The sequence below is a fragment of the Aptenodytes forsteri genome, unplaced genomic scaffold (genome assembly GCF_000699145.1).
Source record: "Aptenodytes forsteri isolate BGI_AS27 unplaced genomic scaffold, ASM69914v1 Scaffold118, whole genome shotgun sequence".
Classification (NCBI taxonomy): domain Eukaryota; kingdom Metazoa; phylum Chordata; class Aves; order Sphenisciformes; family Spheniscidae; genus Aptenodytes; species Aptenodytes forsteri.
Genome location: NW_008795859.1, coordinates 2,408,191 through 2,418,375, shown reverse-complemented (window position 1 = coordinate 2,418,375; position 10,185 = coordinate 2,408,191). Strand labels below are relative to the sequence as shown.

The window sequence follows — 10,185 nt, the reverse complement described above, 5'->3', positions numbered from 1 at the left end:
CTTAGCTCTCTCTGAATGTACATCCAGAGCTTACTGGGTTTAAAAACAATGTGAATTGTCCCAGCTTCTCGCTAGTCGAATGTTTTATCAAACAGATGCCATCTGCGTAGGAAGCCAAGCCACAATCCATCCTGTGAAGTCACCAAACCACATCACACAATAATTTCTGCAAATTTGGATATGGCCTTTGCAAAATTCAACTTTCCTCCATGAAAAGGCATGATCTGTACATTTTCCAATGCTGACAAGATGTTCACATTTTCTTATGTGTAGATAGTGTAAAACAGAGGCAAATGTAAATGTTCAACGTAAAAAGTGGATATATAAAATTGAAAGTTATTTATTTATGTAGAGGGAAAAAAAATGTCTGGAGGGACTGGAACCTTCAGGGTTTATTAATATTTAAAAATGTAGCTTTTTGTTTCAGGCATTATGTACAAAGCAATTATTTTATGGACCAAGTTCAATGTAACTGTCAATGAATGCAGAAGTGCAATATTATACTCACCTCTCCATCACTTCATGTTTTAAACAGCTACTAACCAGTTAGACTGACAATCATAGCACCTCCGTCCTCATCCTTTGTTGAGCTGCTTGAAACTTGCCCGGGTCCTTTCCCTGGCCCCCATCTGTTGCCATTGTACGGATCCAACACGGAGAAGCAATTGTAGAGCAGGACCTTTATTGCTGCAATAATACCAGATGAGGTGGGTGTAGTTACCGGGAAATATGCCAATAAGTTTTTTTCTCCGCCGATTCAGTCCATCACAGTCTACATCAATCTATCCTCAGCCGCCCCCATCCGGCACTCATCTATCTGAAGCAAAGATCAACGTGCTACTCACTCAAAGAACAATAGCAATAGTTTAACTCTGTGTTTATATCCTGTTTGTTCCGAGCTGTTTTGGAGAGCAATGCATGTGACCCGATGCCTTTCCACATCTATGGAAGAGGATCCGTTTGGATGCAGTGAGGGAAAGATGAATGTATATTCCATCCTTACCTAAAGGGGCACTGTCAGGTTAAAGACCTAATTTGTCTTTGTTACAAGTAACTTTTTTGCTTCAAAACGAAAGAATATCAAGTTTCTTGCGCTCCTCCCTATCGCCGTTGTCGGGGCAGCCATCGGCGCGACCGGTGGCAGGCAGCCCACGTCCTGTTCTCACACACTAGCACAATACAACCTGCGCTGCACAGGCTGCCTTGTTTGGTTTTTGGGGTGGGTTTTTTTTTTTGTTTCCATGGGAATCAAACTCTGGAGCTCACGTTTTTTATAAAAAGCAGCTTTTTGTATTACTGCACTATTGGGCCAGACTTTCTACCTGACACTGTCCCTTTAAAGTCTTTTAAAAATAAAGAGGAGCCCATGCATTCCCTCCGAGTTGTTTCCTGGGTTTGCTAGATCACTCGGTCAGATGAGGCGAAATTCTAATACCAAAAACGTTTACAGTGTCCGATACGCGAGCCGAGAGCAGTAACTAGCCAAAGGGTTACTAACAAACTCCCGCTCCGCCCAGCAGCCGCTGTGCTTGCTGTAGCAGCCCCTTCTTCAGGTATCGCCACCGTTTGCTGCATTTCCTATTAGTTCTAGAAGCCTTATGGTCCCTTCCCCGTCCTCGGCACCCTCTGCCTGTTGATACCCTCGACTGTCAATTTTATATTCCAACGATGTTAGTTATATTTTATTTATAAAAAATTGCTTTAGGGGTAACAGACGTGTGTGGGGAACCACTGGAGGGCATGCCCGAGGGCGCCGGCAGCCGTGCTGGGTACGCCCCTGTGTGTACAGTACCGTGCCGATGACTCGCTTGTGTGTGACAAACCTTCTGTACAACTTCCTTCTCCTCCTTGCTGTTAGTGCATCGTTCCAATGCCTGGGTGTGCTTTGTGTACAGTATCATTGAGCCTGGCTGCTTCATTTTATTAACTGTTTCAATATGAAGTGCAGGACGGCCGCACTGAGACACACAGCACTGTGAACGCTGCTCTGCTAATTGGCTCTGGGCCACGGTAGGCAAATCTAAACTCATCAGACATCCAAGGTAGATCTCACGTGTTCGTGGCGCTGGAGGGTCGAAGCGGAGGCAGAGGAGGGACAGTGCTGAGCTGCCGACGGCATCCAAGCCCGTGGAGCGCTCAAACCCAACTGCCCGCCCGCCGCCCAGTGCATCTCCCACGTCTTGCAGCCTGCCTGCAAAATGTTTAACCGCTTCTCTTTGAGAATTACTCAATTACAGAATGTATCTGATGACTTTTGTTACCGAGAACTGACTTCCCTTTCTGCCGACTCAGCTTAGCTCTCTCTGAATGTACATCCAGAGCTTACTGGGTTTAAAAACAATGTGAATTGTCCCAGCTTCTCGCTAGTCGAATGTTTTATCAAACAGATGCCATCTGCGTAGGAAGCCAAGCCACAATCCATCCTGTGAAGTCACCAAACCACATCACACAATAATTTCTGCAAATTTGGATATGGCCTTTGCAAAATTCAACTTTCCTCCATGAAAAGGCATGATCTGTACATTTTCCAATGCTGACAAGATGTTCACATTTTCTTATGTGTAGATAGTGTAAAACAGAGGCAAATGTAAATGTTCAACGTAAAAAGTGGATATATAAAATTGAAAGTTATTTATTTATGTAGAGGGAAAAAAAATGTCTGGAGGGACTGGAACCTTCAGGGTTTATTAATATTTAAAAATGTAGCTTTTTGTTTCAGGCATTATGTACAAAGCAATTATTTTATGGACCAAGTTCAATGTAACTGTCAATGAATGCAGAAGTGCAATATTATACTCACCTCTCCATCACTTCATGTTTTAAACAGCTACTAACCAGTTAGACTGACAATCATAGCACCTCCGTCCTCATCCTTTGTTGAGCTGCTTGAAACTTGCCCGGGTCCTTTCCCTGGCCCCCATCTGTTGCCATTGTACGGATCCAACACGGAGAAGCAATTGTAGAGCAGGACCTTTATTGCTGCAATAATACCAGATGAGGTGGGTGTAGTTACCGGGAAATATGCCAATAAGTTTTTTTCTCCGCCGATTCAGTCCATCACAGTCTACATCAATCTATCCTCAGCCGCCCCCATCCGGCACTCATCTATCTGAAGCAAAGATCAACGTGCTACTCACTCAAAGAACAATAGCAATAGTTTAACTCTGTGTTTATATCCTGTTTGTTCCGAGCTGTTTTGGAGAGCAATGCATGTGACCCGATGCCTTTCCACATCTATGGAAGAGGATCCGTTTGGATGCAGTGAGGGAAAGATGAATGTATATTCCATCCTTACCTAAAGGGGCACTGTCAGTCAGGTTAAAGACCTAATTTTTGTTACAAGTAACTTTTTTGCTTCAAAATGAAAGAATATCAAGTCTCTTGCACTCCTCCCTATCGCCGTTGTCGGGGCAGCCATCGGCGCGACCGGTGGCAGGCAGCCCACGTCCTGTTCTCACACACTAGCACAATACAACCTGCGCTGCACAGGCTGCCTTGTTTGGTTTTTGGGGTGGGTTTTTTTTTTGTTTCCATGGGAATCAAACTCTGGAGCTCACGTTTTTTATAAAAAGCAGCTTTTTGTATTACTGCACTATTGGGCCAGACTTTCTACCTGACACTGTCCCTTTAAAGTCTTTTAAAAATAAAGAGGAGCCCATGCATTCCCTCCGAGTTGTTTCCTGGGTTTGCTAGATCACTCGGTCAGATGAGGCGAAATTCTAATACCAAAAACGTTTACAGTGTCCGATACGCGAGCCGAGAGCAGTAACTAGCCAAAGGGTTACTAACAAACTCCCGCTCCGCCCAGCAGCCGCTGTGCTTGCTGTAGCAGCCCCTTCTTCAGGTATCGCCACCGTTTGCTGCATTTCCTATTAGTTCTAGAAGCCTTATGGTCCCTTCCCCGTCCTCGGCACCCTCTGCCTGTTGATACCCTCGACTGTCAATTTTATATTCCAACGATGTTAGTTATATTTTATTTATAAAAAATTGCTTTAGGGGTAACAGACGTGTGTGGGGAACCACTGGAGGGCATGCCCGAGGGCGCCGGCAGCCGTGCTGGGTACGCCCCTGTGTGTACAGTACCGTGCCGATGACTCGCTTGTGTGTGACAAACCTTCTGTACAACTTCCTTCTCCTCCTTGCTGTTAGTGCATCGTTCCAATGCCTGGGTGTGCTTTGTGTACAGTATCATTGTGAGTTACACAGATTAAAGAAATGGGAAGGCTCTTCTCTGTCTGCTTTTTTGGGGGAGACTCTAGAAACAGACAAGTCACAAAACCCAACACATGAGCAGGCGCCAGTTTAATGGGGTTACAGCGATGAACAGAACGTGGAGACCCTCCGCGCAGATCCGTCCTGCAGGACCCATTTGTCCTTTTTTTTTTTTTTTTTTTTTTTTTTTTTTTTTTTTTTTTTTTCCTCCCAGTCTGTCGATTTATGGACTTTGCAGTGGGGGAAGGCCAGCTGTTTGCTTCACAGCAGCCATGGGCACGGGTCCTGAGAAGCCCAGAACCCTAACGCTGCCCGGGGCCTGCGCTGTGGGGAAGGGACACAAGTCGCATGCAGGAACAGACGGCAAGGCAAAGCCACCCCTCTGCAAAGCGCGCCTGCCCGCACCCCAGTGCAGTGTGCCAGGGCTGTGCTTCCCCAGCGCCACCCGATAAGATGAAGCTGCAGAAAAGCTGAGTAAAGCCCCTGGGGCACAGCGGAGAGTGGCACTTGACATTGCAGAGGAGAGCTGCAGCCTGAGCAGAGCCACGCAGCGGCACAGCCGCTCCTCTTTGAGCCGGGTGGGTGAGTGCAAAGGGCCCATGAGCCTGCAGCACCAGGTAAGCACGGGGCATGCAGATCCAGCAAGGAAGGGGCCAAGAGCAGCCCCTGAAGGGAAGAAGTGGCATCCAGCTGCATATTTTGCAGCCCCAGCACATACCCTGTCCTGGCCGCAGCGCTGGCTCCTGCCCACCAAAGCCCAGAGCTGAGGGGCAGCAGCACCGCTAGGTGCTCAACACCAGCGAGCCTGTCCCCTGGGTGCTGCTGAGCTCCTCCGGCCTCGAGAGGGGCATCGGGGCAAGCAGGTCCAAGTGCATTACAGCCACGCTGGCCCCAGTCAGGAGAGGGAGGGGAGAAGCTGTTTACTGGGAGATGAACCATTAAAGTTGCTCTCCTTCCCAGTCAATAACTTACAGAGCGGATGGAAACTGCCCCTGGGGAAGAATCCTGACGCAGTGCTGTCTACGTGATCCAGAGACAGAGGCTCACGCCTGGGCTGGCGCCAGCAGCAGGACAGGCTCCCGGCATGGCTGGCGCTTGCGCGCTCACTGCAGCATCCCCGTCCTCACCTGGAAGGCCAGCCCGTCCCCCCGGGTGGCTTGCTGCAAAGGGAGAGACACGGGTGCTCACAGCACCGCCTGCCCAAAGATGAAGGACCACCAGCACCCACCCGCGGGGGCCCCTGCGGAGCTGCCAGGGCTCGGTTTGCCCTGGTAGAGTTGGTGAGGTCCCCAGGGAGGCAAGACAACGCCTCTGGGTGCAGCAGCTCCCCGGCTGCGCCCGCCCACCCACCAGCAGCGCGTGCTGGTGGCAAGTCCCCACTACCTTGTTAATCTCCTTGTGTCTCTCCTTGCTGACGATTTCTTCTAGTACTTCTCCGTCTCCCTTAATAAGCCTGGAAGACAAACACAGGCCCGTGAGCCGTGAGGGCTACTGGCAAGTTCCTGCCAGCCACGCTGTTTCCCAGCCGCAGAAGGCGCTGGCCCCCCCCAGCCCATCCCGAGGGCTGCTGCTGTGCCCCAGGTCAGGCACGCAGCCACCAGCTCCCTCACAGCGGGACGTGCCCGGGACCAGGTGCTGGGCTGATGCACCTCGAGGCAAGGGAAGTGACGACCTACCCCTGAAGTTGCATTAGGTGACTTTTTCCTGGCCTTACCAAGCTTGAATAGCACGGCAGGCTCTTCCATTGCTCTTGTGGGATTAATGTCACCATGCTGCAGCAAGGACAGGTGTGATCCCCTGAGAAATCAGCATCCCCCTGCATGGGCCAGCCGTCCCTGCCCCAGGCTGCGGGCACTGTCTGCTGTGTGCACAGCCAGTCACGCTTGCACGCGGCAGGAGAAAACACTCGCAATAAAAGCACCTCCTGCCACCCCACCACCTGCAGAGGCTTCGCTGTCAACGGCAGCGGCCCCAACCCCTGCAAAACCCCTTCCTTTTTTCACACAGAGTTCAGGTCTGGTCCTGGCTGCCCCAGGAAACCGCAGAGCCATTCAGAAACAGGAGCCGGTTTGGGCCTGAAAGGCAGCCAGACCGGGGAGCATCTTGCTGAGCAAATTCCAAGCAGTGTCAGAGGTGGCTCACACCTCCAAACATGAGCAGAAATTTAATTGTCTTCATTACATGCCTTACGGGGAACCGACCTTTGTTCCACACCTCCCTGAGCCCCGCAGGCTGCCTTCTATTTTAAGACTGGACTTGTCATACCCAATTCTCGTCAACATGATGTTTTCTGCTTGCTGAGAAGATGCATTTTATTAAAAACTGGGTCATTTCTATTTGGCAGCTAAACAAACTTCGGTTTGATTGTTGTCTGTAACCCCAAGGGGCACACACACTCCCTCCTCACTTGCACCCAGGTGCTAACCGGGGCTGCCTGCGTGCGTGCTTCGGAGCTGAAAGGCAAGTGCACGAAGCAGTGGGGTAAGGAGGTGCCAGTCACCCCTCTGGTTCCCGCTCTGCCCCTGCTTGCAGGGTCCCATTTAATGGGAAGAAGCTGAACCCTTCGCAGCGCAAGGAACAAACCTGCCTCCAGCAGCAAGTTGCTCTGCTGTCTGTGTCGCACAGCTCTGGGTTGGGACGCAGCCCCGTGCCCCTCGCGTGGAGCCCCAGCACAATTCGATCATTTGGTGTCAAACGCGTCACTTTCTGGGTAAGTTACACCAGGTCTGATGGGAGCGGCTCTGCGAGGGATCGGCTCAGGCCTTTGCTGCTGAAGGGGACCCTGGGTCCACGCATGGTACGGCAGTGCCACGGACCGGCATCCTCCAGGACTCCAACCCCCACAACATGGATGGGAATGGACAACCTGCCTCCCTTTTCCCCAGGGATCATACCTGGTTCTCCCCGTTTCGGGATCCACGACTCTCCTTATGACACTCTGCCTTGCGTCCCATTCTTCCTTTGTCATTGGCTTCATAGCCTGGATTCGGGATTTTTGTTCATCTGTCAAAACTGGAATGCATCAGTTCGTCAGAGCCGTGCCCGTGGGGCCGGCTCCTGGCCGAGGGGCACAGCACCATGCCTGACATGAACAGACACACATGCCGCACCGGTTTCCCGGCGGTACTCGGGGTTCAGTGATGAACCACGCAAAGGAAGGGCCGCTTCATGTCCCGAAGCCAGTACCAGCTTTGCCAGTTTGTTACTGCTGACCGTGACCTTCCATCTGGCATCTTTGTTCCCTGCTCACATCTATAAACTACACCTAAATACTTCACAAATGACTCTCCGAATGTGGCTCCTTAACGTTTACTTGGTGTGGCTCGAAGGCGGCCACGGTACATAGGAGGGAGGAGCACCCGGAGCTCCTCTCTGTACACAGCCCTGCTTCCCTCAGACACCTCGTGTGCGTCCCAGGAAGGGCGACACGCGAGTGCCTTTCCCCAGCGCAACTCCTGTGTGCCCTTTCTTCAGCAGGAGGGAACCACCACCGTTACCTGGTCCAGAGTCCACCAGCGACTCCTTCTGCCACTGCTCCAGCGAGGGGCCGGGCGCCACTTCTCCCTTGGCTTTCTCCTCCTTAGCCCTTTCCTTTGACTTCTTTTTTGCTTTCTTCTTCATTCTCTTCTTCTTCTTCTTTTTGTCTTTCTGTTTCACTCGCTTTTTTTTGCTGTGTCGACTCTTCTTCGTTTTGGAGTCACTGTCACTCGAGTCATCAGAAGAGGAGCTGGAGGAAGAGGAAGACGAGGAGGAGCCGGCGGATGAAGATGCTGTCGCAGAGGAAGAGGTACTTGCCTTCCTCTTCTTTTTGTCCTTTCCTTCCTTCTTCTTTTCTGCAATACATAAGAAGAGGTTGAGTGGAGCAGCTCTGGCCCCGCGGCAGCGGGGATGCTGCTCATCCCCCTCCCAGCCTGGTTTCTTTCTTGCCTGAACAGCAAAGCCCCCAAAGCCGAGGCAAAGATCCCTCTGTGCCGACACCTTTAACACATCACAGCGTGCAGCACCACGCTGCCAGACCAGCACGCGGCGGGGCTGAAGGGCTCCGCACTTGTCAGAACGAAACTAAAATGGGCACAAAGTGCACAGCAAGGCAACAGACACCGGTTTAGCTAAAAGCAGGGACCCTCTTCTCCCACCTGGGCCCCCTCTGTGCACCCACCCCAGGAAAATGTGGTGAAAGCGCAGGGCCGCAGGCCTCTCCCCTACCTTCCCTAGCTGCCACTGAGCTCGACTTGTGTCTGTGAGACCCAGAGATCCGCTTCCTCGGAGGAGAACTGCTGCCCCGGCATGAGTCCTTGCTGCTTTTCCTCCTTTTCTTCTCCTTCCTCTCCTGCCTGCTCCGAGAATCGCTTTTGCTCCTGCTTCGCGATCGCTTCCGAGACTGGCTGTGGGCCATCGTGCGTCAGCCCCTGGGGGGGAACGGGTTACATCAGTGCCACGGGGGAGACCACCCTCGCTCAGCAGCAACGCGTCCGGCAGCCCCAAAAACCTGAAATCCAACCCTGAGCCAACCAGCCCTGGAAGACCTGCTCCCGAGTCCCCCTCTGAAGACGACGCTCATGCCTGCTCTCGATGAGCTCCCCACGTGCAGGGGTAGGTTGGGGTTACCCATCACACAGCTGTGGCTAAACTGAATTTCACCAACGCACAGAACGGAGCCCTCAGCAGAGAGCGGGGGCCGCGCAGGGACAGCACTGCGACCCCCGGGCAGCCCTCGCCCGCCTCGGGACAACCGTCTCCAAGCAGGTTGGGCGTGAAACCTCCACCAGGCTTTCCCTGCGCTTCTCGCATTTGTCCCTAGACGTGATGGACTAAGAGAGGATCGGGCCGATCCCCGCCGGGGTCGGGGTTTGCAGCTGACGCTGTGCCCCAGGGACAACCCCTGGGAGCCACGGGCCGTGATCGCCCCGTGAGGCTGGGAGCCGTCGGGAGGAGGCGACGCGCTGCACCTGCAGACGGACGCCGGCAAGGTATGATCGATGCTGCGGCAACAGTCAGCAGAATGAATTGTCCTCTCCAAGCTGAAGACGGAGTCGATCACCCCATTATTTAAAATGTCAAGAGCGGGCATGGGCCAAGGGGAGGAATGAATTTTTAATATTCCAATTTGCTTTTAGAAAACAGATTATGCATTGAGCTGGCATCCCCGTCCATCAGCCCGACCGGCTGCCAGCAGCCACAGACCAGAGACGGCATGGTATACGCTCTCATTAATTTAAAAAACAAACTGGCACCGTCGGCACAGCAGTATCTGGGAAATGCCTTCTCACAGCCACCTTCCAACTACAGCATTTAATTAATTGCACGTTTACCACCTCGACGTTCCCAAGCGGCGATTCGGTCCCAAGTGAATCGGACCTTTGATTGATTTCCAAACGGCAATTTCAATCAGAAAAAAACCAACCAAACCCCAAAACCATTACGGACACGCAGGGAAGTTTCTGAGGATGAGTCCTTCATCGACACGCACCCGGCAGCCGTCCCTCACACCAGGGCCTTGCTGGCAGGACGGCGTTTGGGTCTCGAGTCCGCTCCGGCCGTGGCCGTGGCGGCAGAACCCGCTTTTATACAACCGCGGCGACAGGGTCGACGGATGCGGAGTCGGGTGCAGACAGGAGCACCCCGGCGAGTCCGAGGCGACGCCGGGGGAAGGGGACGAGCCCCGAATCCACCGCGGCAGCACCCCAGGCTGGTCGCGCCCCAAAGCTGGGGTCTTGCCTCCGCCCTGCCGCCAGGTTCGTGGCCGCAGCGGGGCGGCTCCTCCTGCCCGCCCAGCTTTGCCCAGGCCCGGCCCTCGGCGGGGAGCCGGGAGCCCAGCTGCTGCCCTGCCCCCGCCGCAGCCGGAGGGGCAGCCCCTTCCCTCTCGCCACAACGCAGGCAGCCTGCGGCATGCTGGCTCTTTTAAGCGCTCAGCACGTGATGTGCTGGCCCTTTAAGAGCTTAGCGCAAGGTGCACTGGCCCTTTAAGAGCTC

The 10,185-nt window shown here is 53.0% G+C and overlaps 1 protein-coding gene across 3 annotated transcripts; it reads right to left on the bottom strand.

The window, feature by feature from the left end:
* Window positions 1-2,006: 2,006 nt before the first annotated feature.
* Window positions 2,007-8,616, bottom strand: ARL6IP4 (ADP ribosylation factor like GTPase 6 interacting protein 4). 3 transcript variants are annotated; one of them, XR_657810.1, is made up of 6 exons: window positions 8,419-8,616; window positions 7,710-8,045; window positions 7,107-7,224; window positions 5,596-5,665; window positions 5,185-5,372; window positions 2,007-2,979 (listed from the first exon to the last, which is right to left on the bottom strand). XR_657810.1 is itself a non-coding variant. In XM_009283917.2 (5 exons), the coding sequence occupies exons 1-5, from the start codon at window positions 8,606-8,608 to the stop codon at window positions 5,316-5,318; spliced, it is 771 nt and encodes a 256-aa protein (XP_009282192.1). In that variant the 5' UTR covers window positions 8,609-8,616; the 3' UTR covers window positions 4,286-5,315. The 3 variants fall into 3 exon arrangements, 1 of the variants encoding a protein (XP_009282192.1); XR_657809.2 differs by lacking the exon at window positions 2,007-2,979 and adding an exon at window positions 4,286-4,536; XM_009283917.2 differs by lacking the exon at window positions 2,007-2,979 and having other exon boundaries at window positions 4,286-5,372.
* Window positions 8,617-10,185: the final 1,569 nt, after the last annotated feature.